The sequence below is a fragment of the Necator americanus genome, chromosome III, assembly GCF_031761385.1.
Source record: "Necator americanus strain Aroian chromosome III, whole genome shotgun sequence".
Taxonomy (NCBI): Eukaryota; Metazoa; Nematoda; class Chromadorea; order Rhabditida; family Ancylostomatidae; genus Necator; species Necator americanus.
Window position 1 is genome coordinate 11,840,667 of NC_087373.1, and position 25,722 is coordinate 11,866,388.

The following is a 25,722-nucleotide window of genomic DNA, read 5'->3' on the forward strand; positions in this document are numbered from 1 at the left end:
TCGGTACAAAAACTCATGCGTAGGTAGATGCACTTGGCAGATATCGTTACTTTGAAGAGGACATAACCACGGCGAAGGTCATACGATCCTCTGGCAGGTCATCAGCGAATTTCTCCCCATGGATTCGGAGTAAATGTATGACCTAAGAATAAGGTCATTGTGTGACGTATGTCATTACCGTATCACAATGTATCGTATGCCTGATAAAACTAGCAAAGATCACCAAAAAAAAGTCACGTGAGGTGCCTAGAACGAAATACGAGAATGAACACGAGACTAAGAAAGTGATACGGACGAGAAAAAAATTCATATCTATAAAAATTCGAAAATGACTGGGAAGGAGTTAACTTCAGGCGCAGTGATATAAAAGAGATGCCTGAAGAGCTGTTTTTCAAGATCCGATCCTCTATTCTGGCTAGTCAATAGCCAACAAAAGCCGAAACAGCCGAAACTATTCTCTGATTTGAATCAGTTCTTTTATTTAAAAAAAAGGAAAACAATTGGAGAATTGTCGGTTTTTATGTTCTGGATTTTGTTTCATTCGTGATTTAGCTTTTCCTGCCTTAATTCGTCAATTCTGTAGCATATGGGAAGACTGTTCGTCATTTCTTATCCAGTTTACGAATATATTTGTTCACGATGACCATGACTAAGAACTATGATTCATGGAGAATTTCAGTGGGTGCAGATCGCAGATTTTAATATTTTTTCTGAATTTTTCATTAATTCCTATTTTATAGTGATTATTCTTTATCATTATATGAATGCCTATTCTTAGAAATAAGTCATTTTTGTGGACTTAAAAAATTAATTTAATCTGAATGAAAAATAAATGAATATGCTATTCTAATACCATCACATTTAGCTATTATAACAGATACCTTTCTATCTTTTCGCTTGGTAGCATCAGTTTTAAGCCATTGGCTTACTTCAGAAGCTCTAAGTGAGCTAAAAACAAGCTTTATTCTAGATCCAAACACTTTTGCAAAACCTTTGAGAACTATGGTGGGCAGTTGTTTGAAAGTTTAAACCACACAACGGAAAGAAACGCAGAAACAGAAACAACGAAGACTTCCAAATTCTTCATACGATTCAAACGGAGCTTTCTCATGGATTTTAACCATCGAAAGTTCAGAGAGAATCTAACGGATGAAAGAATAAAACGAGGAAAATGTGGGGAAGAAGGAAAGAAAATGAAAAGGTAGAAAAAAAAGAGAAAATAAAAGTGATCCTTAAAAACTTGAGTTATGCTCAGCTAAGTTATGAGTGAAAGAATTCGGATAGAAACCAGGATGATACGCGAGCAAACTAACGAAAACGATAAGCACACAAAGTGTACAAGGCGGCGAAAGCGATAAGAATCGGAAGAAGCAGGATTCATGAATCAGAATCACCTAAATTCGAGGGCAATCCCATAAAAGTGATTGCCTATAAAGCTAAAGCCGTGTTTCTTCCAAATTTCCCAGAGAAATCGATCTAGTGTATGGAAGAAGAGGCAGCACTTTGTACTTATCTACTAGTATGAGCAGTGTAATGCTGTGCCAGGTGCTCAGTAGATAAGTAAAATAAAAAAAGTAACTGGCCAATGTAGCTGAATGAGGGAAACTTTGACTTAATTGACAGGTAAAGTGCACACAAGGGACATCTCTCTGTGTAAAGAATAAAAATACGCTGCGCGAGAACTGATCCCGAACGACAATTAGGGATTTTGGAAGTTTTTTGTAAATAATATAATCCTTGTGAACATATTTAAAACATGTTCTTTGCTTTTCACAGTTCGGGAGAAAAAAACATAGGAACTCATTATACGTACAAAATGGATCAATCAGTCCCCTGTAAACATGCAGGGAACACTTCTCGTATTCAAAAAAAAAACTATTGTGGGAAAAAAGAAACTTAGCGAATGAAATCAAAACATAATATTATTAAGTAGCTGGATGAAGTTGTTACTGAACGACACAAGTGCCTCGTTACGTCCTCGCAAGGATTTCACCTCCTTTAAGAAGGAAGTGCTCTCGATCGGGTCGCACTTTGTATAAATAAGAGAACACGGCTCAAGTGTTCACCTTAAGACTCCGCCCACTTAAGTCGGGATCTTTTGAGGAAAAAAAGCACACTAGGGGGGAAATTAAATGGAGAAATTAGTTCAAACTTGTGATTTTTGGTAATTAAAAGACATCAAATTGAAACATTGATTTCTTTTGTGGAACATAATGTGAGGGACAAATCTTTCTTTTCCCTAATAAGTGACAAAAATTTCTCGAAAAATTCCAGAAAGAATTTGTGAAATTCCCCGTAAAAACTTCTTTTCTGAAATTCTACCTTTTTCAAATAAGCGCTTTGTTTCTGAAAGTGCATATGCACTTTCACCATAAGCTGCATCAGTAAAGCCGACGACGATTGAACGTCCACCTAATTAATCCTCTCTTCCAGAAAAAAAAAAAGCAAGAATTTCCGCTCCAATGGTAAACAACACAAGAAGTCTGATGTTTAGCAAATTTCTCCAACAAAGACTTGCTCTTCTTTTTCACGTTGAAAATCATTAATTTCCGGATTTTTGTTAATTTTTAAGCCGGTTTCGAAAGTTTTTTGCAATCATTTGTTACTAGTTCATACGGAGATTTACATGATTCCCAGAGCGACGAGTTTTAGGTTTGTGAGGATACAGAATCCAAAAAAAGAGGAAATTAGAAGTGAACAAGAGCAGAAACAAAATATTGACAAAGTCTTGCGTGAGAAAAAAAAACCGTTCAAGGAATCGTAATAAAGAAATTTCTAAGGCATCGTAAAAGATAAAGGGCACGGCGTTAATCAATCCCTATGAAGATGCGCCTATGCGTTTGACTTGAACCAACCGTTTTGAGGTTTATGAGTGCGTATACAGCCTCAAAGTGACTTGCGGGGGCCAGGCGGCGAGTCAAGTCAGTGTTTTTATTCTCCCAGGGAAATCTGGTACCAAATATCGGCCTTAAAAAGATGAATTGCTTGGGTGGCATTATTGTGGATTCGAACCTCCGATTGTGCAGCCATAGCGGAACCTCTCACCGACTGCGCTACACTCGCATTGAAGAAATTAAAGAGGAAATACAACAGAAGGAATGTCGTTCCGTTTCAATGTAAAGGCAGAATACATTAGAAAATTGCTAGGAAATTTGGAAAAATTATGTCACTCATCACCCCGATTTGGCTTAAAAAATTTCAGGATCTCGGATAAATTTGTGTTTCTTTACGAGAATCAAAGTCAAGACATGATTTGGAATCTCAACTCTATAAGTATGTAAGCATAAGGGAAAAATGCTCCATCTGTAGATAGAAATGTAGTAGCTCCATGAGTCTATGACTCAGTGAGACTTCCTGAAAAAGAGTTCCTAAATTTTTCTCTTCTAAGAAGTCTAGTAAGTTAAAATGTGAGTTTTAGAAAAAAAAGAGAATTTTAAATTTTAACTTGCCCTAATTAAGAAGGAGGAGAGAAATCTGCCGATTTTCAAAATATTTTTACATTTTAAATGAACCCCGAAGAACACAGTCATACATCCTTAGTTTTATGTAATTATTACTACTAATCTACGTTCTCACCCGAAAGAAAAAGGAAATATTCCAGAAAGTATACAAATATTCCTAGAAACTCCGAGTATTCCTCACTTTTTTTCAGGGTCGTCAAGATCTCCCTGTTGTTTGTGCATTTTTCTGCATACTTTACGTTGCTACATTCATTTTTCTTCAGGATCAAACAACCAAAGTATCATCTTGAGAAGAGAACAAGGTGTTTAATCCCGATTTCCATTATTTCTTTGTAACTATGGATTTCTGCGCTTCCAGAAGTTTGCTGCTGAGAGATAATAAGACCGGACACATTATGACAAAAGATCGCATTAGGGCACTGCATTTAAGTTCTGCTATATAAGAGAAGCGGAACTATCAGTAAATTCACTGTTTTGAATTATTCTTTCGAGTTCCAAGAACGATCCAGCAATTCTTTTTGGGTTATCTTTCAACGTATCAGTATTTTAAATAAATATTAAATACATTATACGGTACATTACAGCGGTAGTCGTTCCACATAGTTACAGTAAAATAGCAAATTAATTTCATGTAAAATAGGTGAATCACTCGAAATAGTTACTAGTAGTAGTTAATAGCTTACAATTATTAGTTACACTAATAATTGTAAGCTCAATGTAGATTTACTAGTACAAAAACAAGAGTTAGTTTGATAGTGGGTAGGTGGAGTTTTTTTTTTTTGCAAATGAGTTATTGAGTTAGCACATGATTATTTTTTTTTAAAATTGAGTATTCAAGAGAATAAACAAATAAATTTTGACATTAGCCACCACATCAAAGCAGTGAGTAGGCGAAATGCGTGTATGATCTCACGACGACGGGCACAGTCCAAGTGTAATAGAGCTCATGGGAACAATCCAGAACATTTTGTAGGTGGTGATACGATTATTTTCGAATTAAAACACATGATAGAAGAATTACAAACACCTCCCAACAAAAAAAAAAGAAATTAACAGGAAATATGAATATGAAAAAATCAATACGAAAAAATTAATATGAAAAAATTGCAGAACTTTTCCCCAAATGCCAGTAACGACAATTTATGGTCAAAAGACAAGAAAAAAAATCACAGCAATTCTTTTCTTCATTTTCCCCAGATTTTAGTGCTTTTATTCATTTTACTTTATTTTAGAAATGGACACTCAATAGTTAGACTTTTCTTTACTTGACAAAATTGCTGACAAATTTTTCAGTAATAAAATTTGATAATCATCATGTCATCTAGTCAAGAGCAGCAATTATATCCGTAAAGAAGAAAAAGAAACACGATAATGAAAATTATTGAATGAAATATACTACAATGGCTGAGTAACACTATGATGAACAATTTGATTTAAAAATTTGCAAGTTTTTCATTGATCTCATCAATTTTACATTGTTTTATAGATTTTTCTGGAATTCCACCTAATATAATATACACATAATAGATAATATATAATAGGGATTTTAAGTCAACTGTAGACAAACCTACTCAGTACTCAGCAATTCTAACTGTAACTGCAACTATTAATTCCTATGGCTTAGATGAAACAAGGAAAACATGTCAAGGAATAAAATAAAATTTAAGGAAATTTAAGGAATAAGGAATTTAATATATTCTGGTTTTGCATTCGAACCACACCATTATTACATAAATTTGCGATTAATGAGAAATTTGTCCGGAACGATTATGGATCAGACATACAGATCTATTTTGAAAAAAAGTGATTTCAAACTCATTTCAACAGCACTATTAATATGTAAGAGATAAGCTCTATTCAGTAAAGCACAAGCGATTTTTCTTCAAATGTTTCGACCTTCAAAATCAAAGAAAAATCGGATAAATATCCACTTTGGTTTATTCGCATCCTTAATTCTTAAAAAAAAACCGCACATTAATGGAAAGTATAAAATACATTACGCTGGAAGAGAAATTAGAATCCTGGTGTTTTTCTTTTCAAATTTTTGATGCGTGGCCTTCTATTCACCAAAAAATTAATGCATTTTGGCGATATTCACTAGGATCGACTCTTTTTCGTGATAAATAGCCGGAAAAACAGAGAAGCTTTCATCGAGAGAAATTCTGATTCCAAAAGGAAATTCCGTGTAGATTATGACAATGAACGGAAAGATCGCTTATAGCAGTTCACGTACGTGTTTGGCACGCGTGTGTTCTCTGGAACAATCAATATTTGCATACCTTTGACTCCAAAATTGGAATCAACATAATATGATACAGGATTGAATATCTATGAACAATATAGAAATGTATGTAAAAGTTACGTTTGCTGTTACGAATCCTGCAAATGTTGGGAGCCGAGCACGATCATATGAGGAGGAATTCTTGATCGCAAAAGGTTTTCCTTCTGGCGTTTCAAACGGTGGAATTTCAATGGTAATTCATTTTTTCGCTGTTGAGAAGGAGAAAATGAATAAATTTTTCATGTCCTCGATTGCTACAAAGCGTACAAATAAACAAATTTACAATATATAATACGAGGTTCTTATTTAATGGCCTTTCTCACTTTTTCCATCCCAACATACATGAAAAGAGGAAAATTTCTGGAAAGAATCACTAAGAATTGGATGTAATCTTGTGTTATTTTCTCTCCACATTATACCATCACTTTAATTTTTTTTATAGTGTCTGCAGTGCAAATGACGGATGCAAAGGACAAAGTCATCGACGTTGATCAATCCCTTTGGGATGAGAGGTTTGGTTTCGGTAAGTCAAAATGGAGTACGAATACGAAAATGGACAAGACGATGTTTTAAATGTCTAGTCGGATCTGAAACTGGATCTTTTCCATTAAACATATCCGTCAATTTGATCCAGTTCAAAGCAAAACTATGGTTTCCATCGTATTCCATAGAGGACTGTGAATACAAATTTCCAAAACTCCTAAGAACTCTAATTTTACTGACTCCCCTGATGTAAAATCCACGTTAAACTGATTATTAGTAAATTTAAAAACGTCAGATAGTGAATTTTAGGACATATATATTACGATGTTTATTTCTTATTTTTATTGAGCTCTTAGAAAAATACGCTTTCTAAATTTACGCCACTAGCGCAGGAACACTTAGCTTGCAACAAATAATAGCTGCTCATAGAACAACAACTAGTCCACTTGTGAATATTTTTTACTCGTCCCTTGTTGCAAATTATGTTGCGCATTGTAAGTCCGTAATTACGGTCTAAAGAAATACGATTGTTGGCGACACATGTATGTGTACGGGTAGGCTACAAAGGCTCGCGCCTAATTACCAAGCAAGCTATTGAGTGGTGAAAAAAAGAAGGTTTATAGACTTGTGCCAGACTAACAAGCTCATTAGCCTCATTGTTACGTATTACGATAAGCAAATTGGATGAAAAAGCTCTCTGAAGCTGAAGCTGGATTAAGCCATTGAGGATAACGAGGTTCTAGTACGCTGCTAGAGGGAAGTGATGAGTTTCTTTTGCGAATGCGAAGTAGACAGCACTGTATAGCCAAAATCCACTATCGTCGTAGGAGAACACTGGAAAAGGTGCAGAAACGAATCAACACAGCAACGGGGGCAACAGAATCCGATTTGTCGGAGGCTTTTTGGGCCAATTTCCGCAAATGATTGATTGAAATGCTTTGAATCGCACGCAAACAACAAAAAAAGCACATATTGCTGGTTTCTACGAAACGATTATTACGGTTGCTATTAATATTTACTGTTTGTTACCTATCATTTATCATTTACTACTTGTTATTTGTTATTTTTATTATTGCTTTTGTTGTTGTTATTGCTATTATTATTGTTATTATTCCCGTTATTTAAATTCACTTAAAGTAAATTTTGCTATTACTTAATCTACCACCTCTACGAAGTCAATCAATAAATTTTAATAAAAATGCGAATATATATTTAGATATAAATATATGTATTAGTCCTTACATAAGCTCCCACCCATATCTATTCTCTTCGGTATTTCTCCGTTAGTTTGGAGGAGAAAAACCCATTATTTAACCTTAAAAAAGGTAAAATAAATTTTTTACGCAAATAAATATTGTTTCTAAGCTAACTAATAATTTTAATGCCTCTTTCATTCTTTCATGTAAAAATAACATTTAATATAATGAGTAAATAACACTTTAGTGAAAAAAAAACACAAAGTATACTACAAATTAATGCTGTATTTATATCTTATTCTAATCACCATGAATTACAAGATGACGTTCATCTTGTTAGTAATTTTTTTTTGTGAAAAGAAGTAATTAATTGAAATCTTCTCCTTTTCGTGGTTATTCTTATTTTTATTAAATCTCTGTTCTTCTTAATGTAACTAAAAAAATACAGAACTAAATATGTTCGGAGCAAAATTTCTCCTAATTTGTCTATACCATGTCTCATTAAAATTTAGATATGACGGTTTCATGGATTTCATTTAATGAGCCTGGAAGGGAAAGTGCATAACCAGACAAACAAATGAATAAGTAGACTAGAAAAGAACAGGACAAGAATTAATTTAGGGATTTTACTTGAAATCTTCTCATTCGGTTCGCATTTGAAGACGATACTATCTTTCATTTTGGCTAATTGCACTTTTTCCTGTTCAACACTAACTCTCATTCCAGAACCAAAAGTTTCTCCAAACTTGTCTATACCATGTTCAGAGTTCATATACTTATATGTATGTATATGGTGATTGATAGGGGAAGGAGGTCATGTTCTCTTATCTCTCCTTATTTGTGTTTACGTCTGGCAAAGCCGAGGTCACGTTTATGCATCGCTACTAGCGAACGATTCAATTTAAACGCTACTTTAGAATTGTAGCGCGAAATTTCGACTTCATCGTCAATGTGTAATGGTTTGATGAGATCGCGATGAAGCAAGAAACGATGTATTGTCATCGAGTCGACTCGGAAACCGGTCCCATGCGTTCACTTCCCGCATTTGGCAACGACGACCTTGTAGAGTCGTTGACAAAGCGGTGTCGACGCCTTTTTTTCGTCCCAGCACGAAATTCACTTTGGTCGATGGAGGAGAGTTGGTCGCGTTCGGAAAACTTTTTTTTCTAAGGCAAGGCGTACGAAATCGGAAACAGCTGACTCGTCGGGAACCACAGCGTCGGGAATCGCATGACAAACAAAGCTACGCCGAGCCTTTCGTTAGCGTTGAGTCCAAAATATAAGAGTTCATCGCTCTTTTTGGACTCGTGGATCACTCGACGACCACATAGCGCAACGAAAACAACATGACGTTTTTTTTCGGGTCATGTGTTTCATCGGAAACAATCCCCATATGGGCTTATGAATGTGATTACATGTACGAAAAGGAGCTGATAGTGAACGGAATGGACGAGTTTCCCGCGACGAAACGACAGATATTGATGGATTTTGCATGTTGTAATGCAGGAAATGTTCTGACTTCGTAATGAATGATCTGCAGAACATCCGTGGCATCGCATCCGGACTCGCGGAATTTATGACCGAGCGCAAAGCAGACATTTGGAGTAGATCAAAGGGCGGAGAGACAAAGGAACAGATGGAAAGCAACGGTGAAGCCGTTAATGAAAAACCGCCGGCTTCTAACAGGAAACAATAAAATTGGTGGTTTTTCCATTTACAAAATAAATATTTCGAGAAGTACACCTTCAAAATTTGTTGCCTTTCTTGGGATTTCGGCGTTCTTTATGAGTTTATCCAGGAACTTCTGCAAGACTCTTGAAATTCATTTCGAACAAAAAAGGAATGGTTAAAACGATTTCTTTTCTTCCTAAGAGATTTTAAAACAAGTCATGATTTGTGATTCTTCCGACAAAACAGAGCTATTCAGGAGAGATCCGACAATACTCCAGAGATTTCGATATTTTCATAAGATTACATCGTTATTTCGCAGATGTGCTAGTGCCCTGATGTCTGATGTATAAAAATTATAGTCGCTTCGTCGAAAAAACAACAAGGTTTCAGTTTCATAGGATTTTTTAAAGGAACCACAGATGAAATATATCTGAAAAAATGAGAACTGCATAAAGAGCTCATCGGAAAAGTTCTGGAAAATGCGCAAGGAAGGGCTGAGTCTTTTAAAATCGCTTTTGCCTGGGATTCTTTGAGATTTCCTTTAAGAAAAATATGATTGTGAGACGGAAAATCACATTTTATAACTTTTTGAACGAAAAAAAATATATATTCCATGGATTTTTTTTTCACAGTTTCAAAAAATGTTAGGAACAACCGAGACATTGGGCATCGAAGACATCTATGACAGTGGAAAAGGACAGATATTTCATGGAACTTTTTCAGTAGAAGTTTGTTCCAAAAAAAAAATCCCGAGTTTTTCCCTAGTTGATCTCACGCGGAGTCATCAGCAATTTTCTATAACGAAAGTTTTTCCGTTCAAGTAATCGAAGCCGAAATTAATTGGATCTTCATTCGCTTTGGTCAGGTATCTTCCTAACAACTTGAGGAAACCCAATGAAAACATGGATGTAGATAAAGAATGGACTAGAATTAAAGCTGAAGAATCCGAAAAAGGCGAAAAATTCAAAATAAAACTGTGTCTCATAGGAAGAACGTCCGACATGGTCCCAAAAATGTGGACCGTCGAGGTTTTGAGTAACCACGATTTTTTATGGAATCTTTATTGGAATTCTCAGTTCCTATGCGTCCTTCACGCGCAAAGATCGTCGAAGCCGGCAAAGTTCGTTCAGCATGGTCAAGGTCTTTTGTGCAAAAAAATCATTGGACGTTTTCTGGACTATGAATGAAATAGATGCAAAATCTACATGTATTCCAGAATGTTCCAACCTCAAAATACCTTCACCAACTAATCCATGCATAATTTGAGCAATATAATCCACTGCAAAGTTCTGTGAAAGTCGTAGCGCGGAAGCATATAAACAAAAAATCGTGGCAGTTCAATGAATGAATTGGAGAAGGAAGCAGAGGAATGAAAAAAGAGAGAGGGAGGAAAAGGAAGCTCTTGGCCACGATTTCGACCTGGAAATATTCACGTAATGCGGAATACGTAGCAGAAACGTGGAATAATACTTGAATAAGCCAGTTAGAAGCAAATTGCGTTGTCCTCGAAGAAAAAAAAGCAACATGGGGGCGTTGATGTACTATGCGAGGTGTATGCGTTGTGCGTGCAATTTGCGTCCAGCAAGGGGCAACCGATCGTCGTTGTCGTCAGCTGAGAGTGGACGTATATAGCGAGAGACATTCGACGAACAGATCGTCGACGAGGCATTGGACACGCCGACCGGCAGAAATTCAGCTCAGCTGGTCCGTCCCCCCTTCCTCATATGAGGTTATAGACGTTGTGGCGTGTACGAAGTATCCACTAGTTGAGTGAACACTCGTAGCTTTCCGTATGAATCGAGTTGAGATCGAAAAATTGTCAGCCGAGTGCGGTCACTTCATACTCAAACAATGGAGGACGGCAGAAAAAAAAGCAAACCCGGCGGTGGGAGCAGAGGGTGCGGGAATCGGAAGAGAACCGAGCGAGTCAAGTGAACCCGGCCCTGGCCACTATGCGCGTATGACGAGGGTCATTTGTAAATAAACAAGGCACTAGGAACTGCACGAGCGTCAATAACAGATGACCGCTAGAAGCAGCTTTGCAAACGGTATTGCAGATAGCGGCGATAATCCCACGAACAGGTGGAACAATCCAGTGCGAGTGCAGAACTCGTACCACTTCTAGAAGACCCTGGATTACTCCATAAGGAAGACATAACTCCTAAAGAACTCCTAGAGGCAACATAGTCCAAGTATTAAGGGCACAGTAGCGGCGATCATGCGGAATCAACAACTTCCAATGGACATTGAGCAATTTTTTTTGGGTCATAACAAGAACAGCATTACTTCCGGCTACCACCAATGATCCAGAAATTATTTCATGGACCTATGCAGCGATGTGATGAATACCCGCTGTCACGCCCAAATAAGCATTCAGAGCGTTAACGGCCATGAAAGAATGCGTATAGTATTCTTTAAAGATCCACATGACTTTACTACATAAGAGGGTGCTATTAGTTTGTGCTGCGAAAGTCCCGACAGCAGCAACACATGCTAAATAGTTAAAAGATCCGATCCACAAAAATTGTTGCAATTATCACATGAGAAATCTTATAGCCTTCAAAAATTTTAAATAAAGATTTTTAAAACTAAGAGTAAACAAGTTCTTTATTCCTTTTTCTTAATAAGATACGTTTTCCTGAATTATTTATTAAGGGGTATTATTAGCACGGAGGTGGGTTGTGGTAGAACGCTTAGGTCAGTTTCCCAATCTTGCTTCATGGATTTCTACACTAATCCTTTGGATCTAATCCACACTTTCGGAAGTTTTCGTGTGTAGGCCGAAAAGCAAGCCCATAAGGTCTTAAGAGATTTTTTTGGGTCGGGAGAAAAAAGTTTTAAACTTAAACTTTTGAGAAACTTTTTTTTTTTGCAGGAGGAAGATTGCTCTTTTTCCATCTACTGTCGGAAATGACAGATGGAAAGGATAGGCTGCTTTAGTAGTTTTACAGGAACAGAAGTCCAAGGATATAAAGGAGATGTAGAGCATCAGTTGTCGTACATCTCAGAGGATCTTTTTTTCAAACATTTTCATCCCTTCTTTAAGTGCAGCTCTTATACAAAAGAGGAGAAAAACGTGACTGAAAAAACCTATGTAAGTGCATTTTTTCAAACTCATTCTTTGTCTGCTTGAATAAAGAGCTTTGAGAGCTAAATAGCACTATAGCGTTTAAAGAATTTGAAAAAAAAAACTATGGGTTTAGACAAAGGGTGTAAAAAACACTTGGATAAAACCTCAAATTTTCGGGGAACTAGTAAAATGAGATTATATCGATCTTTCCCGTTAACTTTTCAGAAAGACCTAAGTGTTATCTGTAAAGAAAATTTTCTAGGAAATGGGAACTGAATTTTCCACCAGCTTTAATTTCTTTCTTTTTTTACCAACTTCACTTCGGGAAAGTTGGACTTTTCTGGAAGCAAAAATCTAGATCAACCACAGGATCAAATTAGAGCCCACAAATTAAAATTTTATATTTAAGCTGTTCCCTTTGGTTTTTTGGATGTTAAAGATTTTAAAGAGTTCAAATCAATCAATGACTGCGAGATTTGGGCAGTGGTTAGTTTGCCGTGCCGTCAATTGATATAACATCAAAAATTAATAAAATTTGGCTGTTATTGTGGACGCTACTCGATCAGTACACGGACAAAAATTGTCGATCAATAAAAATTATCTAACAAGGAAATGAATAACAATTGTCAAATCTGAATAAACATCAATAAAGACACTTTATGGCTGATGTTTTTTTTTCTAATCTGCAGAACGGTAGACCAAAAAAAACCATAACATTTTTATCTTTACATCTATACCTCTGTAATTTTTTACCATCACTTTGTCCACGTGTATATTTGCTAAATATATCGTTAAATATTTTTTTACTGATATAACAAAATCGTGATTCATTTCTGTCTTCTTAAAAAAAGAGCTATATGTACGCAAATCTATCAGTTATTCAGAGTTTTTTTTTAATGATGAAAAAAAAAAACAACGTGAGGAGGGTGTGTCATCGAAGCGTATGGAGGTATTTTGAAGCAATCAGTGGGAGTGAATGTAGTGTAGCAAACAAAGCGTTGCTAAGCAATTTTATATCAGCGGAGCGGAGAGAAAACAGTTTTGTTACGTGTAATTAGTAGTAACTACGTACAAGGAACGATTATACAGTTAATTCTATATCATTGTGGTACTTGAAAAAAATACCATCCTGAAATATTAAAACAAAATATTACATTCATTCTTTTTCCCCGAAATTCTCAACAAGCCATGTTTGTTCTTCTTATTATAACAACAACAACGAATTATTTATTCTACTCTACTATTATTATTATTATTATTTATTTATTTATTTATTCTACTCTTTTCTTTTCATTCATTTAGTATTTTATGTGTATGGACACACTTATATTCACAATAGCTGCTGTGAATAACTGAAAAAATACCAGAAAAAATCATAACTAGACTATGGAAGCAATTTTAACGTGTAGATCTTCTTAACACCTCTTTCCTTCCAACAATCATGTTAACTATGGTCGAATAGCGCGAATAGCATTTCGTGGATCTTGGTCCAGAAGACAATTCAATTTTTTTTTCTGGAACAGTGAACCACGAAACGGCGAGAATTCAACAACTACGGGAATACGGGAATACAAAACATTGCGAACACCTATTTAAATGGGTAAATTTGTTTGAAACGAAGTTTTCTTCTGCTGTTGAACGGGTGCAAATGTGTGATGATGAGGGACGAACGTGAAAAAGTGGTTGGCGTTATTCAAATAACGATAATTGCTTTCTGGAGAGAACAAAGACGTGATTTCCAAAGAAAAATGTGGTTTTCCAAAAAATGAAGCGGAGCAACGCTGAATTTTGTTCTTAACTTTACTTCCTTTACCTCTTAAACTTGCTTACTTTGCTTACTTTCTAAGAATTTGAAACAATCTTCATCTTAATTATCGTTATCCTAATTGAAACTCACAAGAATTATGCGATGCGTATGAAAATATAAGGAATCAAGCACATACATTTATTAGAATATGCTAAAGTCGAGATTTTCACGTGTTGTAAAATTTTCTGGAAGTTTAGCTCATTCAAAAGCTGCAACAGTGATAGAAACTGCAAGGAAACACTAATTGAGCACACTAGCTCTACCGTGGTGGAACGGTAGAGGTATCGGTACCTCCCTGGAGACATTTAATGCAATTAAAACATGTATAAGTAAATAGTAAATGAGGTTTTCAATGAATGATAATATAATCAGTTAAATAACGATAAATAGTGATAAATTCATCAATTAAATAATGGTAAGTAAATGAAAAGTAATAATATGTCAGGTATCACACTTTGCAGACTACCTTATGATAAAATAGAATACAATACTTCCTCCGGAATTGACTCGTGAAGCTCCGGTATCCTTTATGGCGAAAAATTTCGTTGATATGGGAGCTGTAATGGGAAACGAACCTATAAAAATATGATATATGTCAGTTGAGTTGCTAGCATCGGAACTAGCGCAGCACAGCAGCGGAGATCTGAGTTATCCAGTATGCAATATTCTCTTCCCGGATGTGCGGCAGCCTTTCCATCACATCACTCTCAATCTGTCACTTTAGCTATGCAAATAGTCATTAAGGCGGAAAAAACGCCAGCAACTATGGTAGCGACACACATCTTCATGCATTACCGAACGACCGCAATGGTGTTCTCGGCTGGACACCGCCGCGTGTGGAGTCAGTTGGCGCCGCGGTTGATGGATGACCATGGCAGAATACGCGGTGGCGGCGGCTGCCGCCGTGATGTTTCTTCCATTGCCAAAAAAAGCGAGCGGATCCGATTGATGTCGTTAGGCTCAAACACACAAATTTAACCATCACGTTGTAATCGGCACACATAACACACCACACATCAGGAAAATCCACCACATCACACGCGTTTCAACCACAAAAACAACGTCGAAAAACACCAAATCAGAGATCTAATTATGCTGACGGCAGTCAGCCGAAAAGCCGGCTAATCATGTATGTCTCTCTTGGGTCCCATCCAAAATGCTATACATGGGAAAAAAATGACGTGGTGATTATCCGCAAGATACTGTAGATGTGGTGAAATGCTGTAGATATCCAGAAAGTCACGTGTGAATTTCTGTTGTTTGAAATGGAATGACGAATTGTTTGCACTCGGCAAATCTTTTTCATCGTTAAGCAGTTGAAAAATGTGTTGCGAAGGAAATGGAAAAAACACTTTCGCAAGACTCAAAATAGAAGGTGAAAGATTTTGTTGCAGTATTTCTAGTGAAGGGATTTTTCCTTCATGGCTTTTTTTTTGAACAAAATTTTAGAACCTTATTCTAAAGATAACTCTTTCGCATGGTTCAAAAAGTCCACAGTTCAAAAACATTAACATTGCAAGAAAGACAACCCTGTGATTGCTCGTAATTGGTTAGCGAATAAAATAGGCCGCCCCAATGCGTTGTGCTGTGATTGGCTGACAGTGTTTGATTCAGGTGCTCAGCAAGGCAGCTTTTTTTTTCAGAGAAAACTCTTCTCTAGGTAATCACAAATATTCGAATACACCTACTAAACACGAACTTGTCGCAAAGATGTCATCAGGCTACGGTGTTATTTCTGTTTAGCACCCTCAAACTCAAGAGATTGGGAAGTCACAATCACTAAATCCATAAGGCACCGTGTATCCACAAAAAGCTCTGGAATCAGAGTTGGTAACCCTACCAGTTATTAACAAGGAAATGCTCCGAAAAAAAAAAGAAACGTGAGGTTTAGCTGGAATCATAGCTTCATAATTTTAAAGGCAGTATGCCATGAATCTGACGTGGTATGGATTTCTTATGGAAAGTTTCTACACGGGGTCGTAGATTGCGGAAAACCACGTGGTTGCGCACATCTCTCCGTGACTGTCGTAAGAAATGGCATGGGCATCGCTTTAGTTCCTACGAGCTGAGTGAGAACGCGCCTCCATGTACACGTTCCGTTCCCCTCAGCAGTCTATTCATTAGTTTAACTTGAAGAGGCTGATGAGGAGACCTTATTAATCCTCGAAGGCTCATTCGTTCCGGCGGCGCGTACGCAAGAGTGGCGCGTAGCAATGCAAGCCTTCGCAAAAAACGGAGTCCTTCACGCCGTTCTTTTTTTTGCAACGACTGCGGAGAAATCAGCGGAACCGCCTGGTTTTCCACAATCCACGACCTTGTGAAGAAGCTTTCCACGAGAAATCCATAACGCGTTAGATTGGTGGCATGCTGCCTTTAAGAGAGTACTTTGATGTTAAGTTGATTAGTCATCGTGGTTAGGTCCCGGCACGAATTTCGCGCTCAATTTTCGCCAGTTATTTAAGCCAGATTATCTAAGGAGTACTTCCACCTCAGTTTACTACAGTTTTTTTTTCTACCTCTGAATCCTGTAATGAGGACTTTTTTTTATGATGGATTGTCATACCATCATAAACTTCCGACTTATGATGAATTCACGAAATTTATTAACCAGTAGATACAAAATAAACTATATTGCTTATTTATATCTTCTCTGTTCTTGTTTATTGTATCTTAGTTTTATGTAACTCGAGTATTCTATCGACGTTTTGGAATTTTGACTAAGGGAGGAAATCCATGACAATGAGCCTATTTTGGCCTATTCATACATCTATTCACAAACACGTAAACAAAGCTTGGTCGCAAATTCACCAAGCACATTGCTTGCATTCCATTCAAAGATTTTACACTTACAATATCCATGAAATCTTATTAGTACCACAATATCGCCTTTTTCGTTCCAGCAAAATCTTTTTCTTTTTCATATTTTTCAAAATAATATTCCAGGTTTTATTCTGATTTTACTAGGTGCAATATACAATGTAACATTAATATTCTCCCAATTGAATAATATTAAGTAATTTTAATCTGGAAACTAACGACTGCGAGAAAAATGTTATATAAAAGATAGTGCTTACATTAGTAACACACACGACTTTTCTGGATTTTCATCCATGGTGAAGTCCTTTGTGCTATTCATATATAAATCATTCAAAAGAGTGGATAAGAGAAAAACATAATTATCAGAGGACAATTATATTAAATTCCTACATAAAACAATATCAACAGAATGACACTTCTCTACATACGAACTTCCAACTTACGAGCAATTTTCAGAAATACGAAAAAAAATTTTGATGCATATACTACAACTTTTTAGTCGGGCCAAAGCGACCTGAAGATCGGTGCAGTTCCGTAAGCAGCTGCGCCCGAAACGGGGATGGTTGAGGCGGCAGCGCCTGCGAGTGAGTGGAGCTAACAAGGGTCCCACCTCGAACACAACCGCGACGCTTATGCACTCGCAAACTCGGTGCAACGGGATCTCGCTGCGAGACCAAGGTATTTGCTGCGGAAACATTTTGTATTAAAACGAGTGAAAACATATGCTCGCCGAGTGATGCGGTCAAATTTTTATTAGTTAGCAATTTATCCAACCAAGGCACATTTTTCCGCTGGAGTGCCCTTGTCCAACTGGAAGAATTTCACAAGATACAGACTCATGCAGTTTTGACATGAGTTAGAATAAAAAAAAACATGTACATTAGGTTAGTATCCTGCTTATCAATGGAGAAAAATACAGTAGACTCAAACGAAATAAAACATGGTTGCGTAAGCGCTCGAAGCGCCGCAGTGAAGCGTAGCGGCTAGGATCGTGGTGGGACCTTCGCGAATTACAGCAGTAAACTGTGGTAGCACTGGTCCTCACTCAATCCTAACCGCTACGCTCTACCGCTCCGCTTCGAGCGCATCCACTTACGCAACCGTGGTTCATCTCGTTTTGACCTGACTATACGGTATAGAAGCACGTGAAAACCTAGGATAAGAACTTACGAACATCCCGAGTTATGGATGGCCGGAACGTAACTCGTTCATGAGTGGAAGAGTGTTCGTATCATTGTTTTGATATTTGTAATTATTTGACGAGGACGATATCACTGCATTGTTTACTTTATTTATTGCCGGTTCATTTCGATAAGAACACGTAAGTAAACAACCAAGTCGTTGTTTTCAAAGGAATCTCCAAACATTGGGAGAATTATGAGTGACAGCTCGTATGCGTCCGGATCGTAACTCGTCTAAACTACAAATCCATTTGAAAAATCCTTATTGGTGGCAATGTTGCTCCTCCAAAGTTCCACAAGCCGTTTATTTCAACGATTTCATGATGGACAAGGCCGTCTATGTTCACTTCGATGATTAAAATCTCCCGACCTACGACTTTCCGCCCTTCATCCATTAGTACATTCAACGGATACACGGTGAACGCTTGCGTGATGGGACCCCCGAAAGAACGGCTAGGAGCCAATCGTTGTAGGACCTAGTTCTCTGTCTTATTGCTGACATACTGTCATCAGTTATTTTTTTTCTCTTGAGAATCTGTAAATTCAGTTATCCGTAGAGGGTCCCGTGTGACGCCACGTCTCACTTTTTGAATAGATAAGAAATTTGTGAACAAATAACAGAGGAAGATAGCACGTAGATGCTTAGTCACAAAAAAAGACAAAATTATAACAGCCACCGCATAAGACACGAAACGAGCTCAAGAGGGATTTCTTTTTCTGTTGCACTTAGTTTTTGTCCGTTCATTTGCGTCAGAACGTCATCTCAACTGGCTCTATTCACAGTTTTTTTTTTTCGTTTGTTTTACATACATACTACCTTATCCTGAAACAATGGGGTAATATTTTAAAATTTAAAATTTAAATAATTGAAAATTTTCAAAATAATTTTTAAAATAATTTTAAAATTATTCACTGGAGACTTTTAGGAAATCTCTGAAATCTTTCATTTCCCAAACCTCAGATCGAGTTACTGTATTCGAGAGAGATTCCGGAATTTGCTTGAATAACTGTGGCCTACTCGTTCCTACATCCACCTAAGGGATCATATCACCTATGATCATTTTATCACGTCTGATCGGGAACAAAAGAATCGAAAGGAATGGATCAATCCGAGAAGATCAAATATTTGTCCTTTTAAATACCCACAGTCGATCGTTCCGCTTCATTACAACCACTTTTGCCTCTTTTTTGACTTACATAAAAAAGTAGTATCCGAATGACCGCGAAAAAAAAAATCCGACTGCCCGAAAGGATAGCAGAACAGCAGATGTTTTTTTTTTGTTGAAATATTATCGAATTTAAATTTCGAACTCTCAAACGCCGAAAACCAATCGCCGAATGCGTTCGAATTCAGAAGTTCAACGAGTGACAATACCCGAATATATTCGAATATTCGAACCAGTATTGCAGATAAAGAATAATTTTCAAATCAAGAAAAAAAATCTAAGCATTACTATACTTGATTACTCGGATATCCGATAATTTCTGCTCCTGAATGTCCTAGTTCGAATACTTTCGCTTTATAGTAGTCTAAAATTCCACTCATTGGTTCAGGTAGTTTCTTGAAAACTTCGAATATTCAACGTTCGAATATATGACTATGCACATCGAATTTTTCACTTTTAATTTGGATTAAAATAATAAGAGTCACTGGTAATTAATGTAATGTCCAAAAAGTCCTAATGTATTTTCCAGTGCAGGAATTACACAAATATTTACCAAAATACAAACTTTATAGGTATAAATAACTGTTTTAGCATATAGCGATTCTAGTGATGTTTTTCTTAGTAAATTTTCTATTCCACCATACTTACAGATATGAACGGGAATTCTTCCAGGGACACTTTAACAGCACTTTTTGACGTTTCCCTGCAAATTGGACTGCTTATGACGTGTTTTCGACAGCCATCGACATTATTATGGTTGTTTATAACATTTAATCGTCTTTGAAGTCCCCTTCTGAGCTGAGAAAGAAAAAGTGAGAAACATGGAAGTCGTTAAAAAGTTGCTTATGGAATGTCACTCTGAACATTTTTAATGCTTGAAGATTGCTATAATCAGCGAATAGCTACTGTAGGTGCATGATAATAGTCTTTAAGCGAAATATATGGGACAGAAGAGAAGAAATTCAAAAACAGAGACTCTACTTTCTACATTTTTCTAGGAAGATGAAAAAGACTGAAAGTATTGGAAATAAATACACGCGAAACTAGGATACGGTTAATGGATTATGCATTTTTAGAACAAACTGTGTAGACGTTAATACTTAGATATGATTGAAATGTGATAAGCGTTCAAATTTACAAATAGAAAGAAAAGGGAAAGAATTGAAGAGGGCGCGTCGCGGTTGCTCAGCTCAACATAAGTGTCGCCCTTGGTATATATACTAGCAATCGGCATGCGAAATCCATGCATATTTTGAATGGATCGACTGATAAGACCGATTCAAAACACAAAACTGCTGGGGAAAAAAGAAAAAATAAAATAAGATAAACTGAAATGTTGAGGATGATGGTAGGACATAGCTAGGAGAGGGTGAAATAATTGTCATGAAGGAAATCCATAACAAGTGGAGAGAGCGAATTTAGTATTTATGGTCTTCATCCAGGCTAGTGACTAAGGTAGAAGGGAAACTTTTGCCAATGGAAGAGACAATCGAAATTTTCCGATATCTTTATAACTTCTATAAAGATGCTGAAAAATAAAAATGTCAATTTTTTATATCTTTGTACTATCACTTCTAAGCAGACGGGGAAAAGTAAAAATATGATATAATTGAAAAATCATTCCTTGTCAATATATCTCTCAAATAAGAAGACAGCTGTCAGAAATCCGTCAAAAACTGTCCATACTGTCAAAGATTCATGTCAAAACTGCCAAAACTGCTTGGATTCGTGATTGAGCCAGCATTATCAGTGATCGAAGTACACAATACGTGGTAATACAGTCCTATTTCTATCCAGAAATTTATCTCGTGGTTCAGTCCTGTTTCTATCCTCTCAAATAATAATAATAATATCCTGTTTAATGTCCTGTTTCTATCCTCTCAAATTTCTATCCGGAAATTTATTTCGTTATTATTTTTGTGTGAAAGAATGTTACAAATAAATAGGTACACACATAAATGGATAAATAAGTAATGTCTAATTTCGAGATATTGCGCGACGACGGTCCCACACAGAAAATTACCATTTTTGAAGCGCAAGTCATAAATGAGAGAACGGCTAGTTTTATAAGTAGCAGTAGCCTTAGTAAAGGATGTGTATGTGTTTAAATTGAGAAACACACACCTGTGTTATCCCATTGTTATCCCAAGATTTTATTCCTCCGTTTATAGTTCGAGCGGAACGTTACGAGTCTGTAATTGCAGACATCAGCGAGGTAAAGGCTATCGTACAAATGTAGAGTGGTTGTTAAAATTTCCCACATTTTATTATAATCATTAATTTATCTTTTTTTTTTTTTTGATGATGATAAAATTATCTCTAGAAGGAGCTATTCTAAGAGGAATTATTTTTACGTTTTTTTTTTTCAATAAACAAGACATCTCCTATTTTCTCAATAAAATTTTGTTCTTCATATGTTTACTAACCGAAGAAATGAATAAAGAAGAAATATGATTACAGTAATGGAGTCTAGCAAACCAATATTTACTTGGTATTGACATTTTATGAAGAAAATAACAAAAACAACGACGTTGTTTTTGTAGTTAAATTGCTGTGAATACAAACATTTGAGTGTCTGTTTAGTTTTCACCGACGCATCTTCTCAAAGATATGCTTTTTAGCTTTCCTGTGTAAACAAATATCCAGAAAGAAACTAGCGATGTATTCACATTTCTCGATCACGTTTTATCGTTTCCACTTTTATATTTTTATGCCTTGTCTCAGTTTTCAGACAAAGTAAACGATGGCTTCTTTGTTTTCACATGAATTTTGAACAAAATTAACTATATTGAAGAGGTACTGGGATTTTATTCGAAGAAATAGTGAAAATAAATGAAATAAAGATATAAATAATAAGGAAAATATACATAAAAAGATGTGGTAAAGTAAAAATTCGAAAAATTTCGAAATTTAGCACTTTGGAAATTTGGAGCGAAGCAAGTAAAAAGAACTATTTTTTGTATCAAGTAAAAATTCAGAAAGCTCAAAGTCACCCATACAAAAATACAAAAACAAAAACTAGGATAGTTTTTAACGAATGACCTTAATTTTAAGAGTCTTTATGGAGGACATTAAACATCAAAATAGGTTACTCGATGATTACTGTGAAGAGAAAAACCTACTGTACTGTAATCGCCACTCATTTAAACCGGATCGCTCGGCTAAAGCCAGAAATGTCAGGAAAACCCTAGGTTGTGAATTTTGTGGTGATCCACAGATTTTATAGATCCTATCGTTAGTTTTCTACGGTTGACGAATTCTTAACGTAAATAGTAAACAGGAAATGCGCGTTTACGGAGTGTTCCACCACTTACAAATGTAATATACGAAAAAAAAAACCTGATGTAGTTCCGAATTATATTCCTTCGATATCAAAACGCTTGAATAAACTTATTAGATATGTTAATAATTATAATTATGAAATATAATATATAAATAATAATTAAATAAATTTGCGTGTAGTATAAATGAAGCCTAAGGTTTCTATGATTGGCTTCAATACAATACTGTGCTGTTCGAGAAAAGCGGAAAGAAACAACGTAACGTGTTCTTATTTGAGAATCACGGAAAAATCCATTGATACGTTCTATTGAATGTTCGGATACGTATACGAGCATTGTGTATCAACAAATATCGCAAACATTATGTACAATACGGTGCAACGCATGATCGCGTTGCGATCATCGATGCGATCACAACATAATGCGATTTGCTCAGTCAGCTGGTCCAGCTTCTTTGTCGATCGACGACGTAAAAACTCGTTGCTACGATAATTTTTCCTCTCAACTAAAGAGGAAGCTGCATATTTTTTATCTGAATTTTTCTCAACCTACAAAACTTAATAGCTTTGAAAAAAGGAAATTTCCAAAAGGTTTTTTTCCTTGATACTTTTGACAAATTTTTAAGAATGTTGTTACTTGTTAAGTTGAACTGATGAATAATATAAAAAATCAGATTAAAGACTGTCGTTAAAAGGAAAAATAGCTAGTTGGCATGTTTCTGGATCTATTAGGTAGTTTAACCTATGTCAGATTGGAGTAACTTTGATACAACCTTATTATTTGTATGAGTACCTATGAAAAAAATATGAGAGAAAGAAAAACGCACGTTGACTCAAATAAGAAAGAAAAATGAGTTTTTCTCCGAGATTTTTACGTAAAATTTTTAAGAAATTGCAAAACGATTACAATAGACAAATAAACACCCTCATTTGTTTGTTCATATTCAAATTATAATCCTAGGTAGATCCACTCTGTAGCCAGGATTTTTAGGGAAAATCCACTGAGCTGATTATTATGTATTGAACGTTGAAAGAACGAATGAGGACTCCAAAAAAAGAAAATAAAAAAAAATAAAACTGAACTCAATGAACTTTACACAGTGATTGCGACCACATTATTGACAGGTATTGATCGCGACCAGAGGAATCGTGACAATCGCTGCGATCGGGTGGAGCCAGTAAGTATCAAAAATGAAATGAATCATAACCCCAATGCCATTGTGAACGGTGACGCGAAGTGCTGGGTCATCCCATAAATGATGCGATCCTCCATGCTTATGATTTATTTTTTATTAAATTAAAATAAACAAAATTTTTCAATTTAAAACATACTCTCCCTCGTTTTTACAATCCTCTCCCATCTTCTTCGTAGACTTCCAGTGCTGTTTTCTGAAATTCATTTGTCCGTGACGGAAAACACTTATCCATTGCTAATGAAAAACCACATTGTTTATCGGATACCCTAAGGGTACAGGGATAACCGGGAGTGGAAGGAGCATGAACGACTTCGGACAGAGATCTTCAACGGGGTCAAAATGTTCCATAGATCCCAAATAAGTAACAAAAAACATTCAAAAAAAAAGAACAATTGGAAGTGAAACCGCTAGAATTTCTGTTAGAAAACGAAAGAAAGAAGAAACATGTAATCGGTTGAGTGCTTCATTTTAAAACATTTTGGATCCTCCTAATTATTCACGGAAGCAGTCCTGGTCATTTAGAAATCTGATGGATATGAAATATGGGCTTGGCTTAGCGTATGTGAACAAAATCGCAGTTGCGTCGATAAATAACGTGTGGGAATCTTCCAATCCTACCACATCAGAGCAGAGAGTAATATCTTGTTTACTGTATTGGACGCATCCTTATGAACGATAAAATGAGACCAACGGAACGAATTCCGCCCACTACTCTGTGCCAATCGCCAACAAATTGAAAACGGTTTTTTTTTCTGTACGTGAAAAGTGCACTCGTTCACGCTGCGTTAATGTATCTGGGACGATGTGACGATGAGAAAAGTGCAGAATCGCAGAATGAAGATGACATATCTATCCAGTAAAAACAGTAAAAACGGCAAAATATACGACAAAACGACTAACCGACCGTTAGTGACAAACGAAAATGACCGACGGAAAGCAAAGAAGCAAAAAAAAAGGAAGTAACGCGCGAACACGTCAATTACAAGTGTGAACATGTTTTCACCATGTCGCAAAACTCGTCCTCGTACTGTACAACTTCAGGCGATTGAGCCGGGCTCGGACGAGTTTTCGAGGGACACCCGAATCGGCAGCGGCGACAACGCTCGTTCGTAATGTCAACGTGATGATTTCACATTTCCTTTGCGCAGGCGTTGTGCACTGCTGCTGTGGCTGTGGCTGTGGCTGCTGCTCACCGATGTAACACACAGCGAGCGTATGTAAATTTAAAGCAGGTGTGGAATGACAGATTCAAAGAATACATTGCGAAGTGTGATCGCTCAGTTGCTGCCGGCAGGGCAAGGACATTCGACATTAAACGAGCGGACGGACGACGCAAAGGTCTTGCAATCAGAGCGGAGAGTCAGGAAAAAAGAGCGAGAAGAAAGATGACCACTGTGCATGAAATTCGACGAAAACTAACGGAACGAACATTAGCCCATTGTTTTCTTTAATAACCTTTTTTTGTTCTTCAATTCTTGCGCCACTAATTTGAGAATATCAGTCTTCCGACTAAACAATGCATGTATTATCGATCGCTGCAGTAATTCCCAAAATTTTTTCTCGACTTCGGTTACTACAGTCCATTTAAGGCGTTTTGATACTGTAACATGGTGTGAGCTTTAAAGGCATCACCCCACGAATCTGAGGTGGTACGGATTTCAGGTGGAGTATTCGTGTACAGGATCGTAGATTATGGAGAGGGGAGTGATTCTGTCCATTTCTTCCTAATTGCCGTAAAAAAACGGCGCGGAAGATATGGCTTTGGGCGTTCCGGCGCGCTATTTTCTACAAGGAGTTTGACTGGAGCGCGCCAGTCTTGTGCACGCGCCGCATCTTTCGGGCCGTTTTTTTACGGCAATTAGGAAGAAATGGACGGAATCACCCTTATCTCCTTAATCTACGATCGCGTATACGAATACTCCACCTGAAATCCGTACCACCTCCGATTCGTGGGGTGATGCCTTTAATGTGATAATTACATATTTATTTTATTGTTTGTTTATTTATTTATTACGCTCAACTACATGCTAAATAGGATGTGGTGAAGACAAAAACAAAACAACTACAGTGGATACATAGTGAAAGCAGAAAAAGAATACAGCAAGTAGGGATC

General features: G+C 36.6%; 1 protein-coding gene across 2 annotated transcripts in view; it reads right to left on the reverse strand.

Annotated features, from left to right (window-relative positions):
• The window catches only part of RB195_009313 (uncharacterized protein), a gene marked incomplete at both ends in the record, with an annotated part of 39,623 nt that extends 15,019 nt beyond the window's left edge, over nt 1-24,604 (reverse strand). The window contains 2 exons of one of the 2 annotated variants that reach the window (XM_064189818.1): nt 23,746-23,802; nt 24,510-24,604. In XM_064189818.1, the coding sequence (XP_064047400.1) occupies nt 23,746-23,802; nt 24,510-24,604 (152 nt within the window). Of the gene's footprint in view, nt 1-23,745; nt 23,803-23,874; nt 23,958-24,509 lie in introns of those variants that run through there. The other variant, XM_064189817.1, reaches the window with a different exon arrangement.
• Between the last annotated feature and the right edge of the window lie 1,118 nt (nt 24,605-25,722).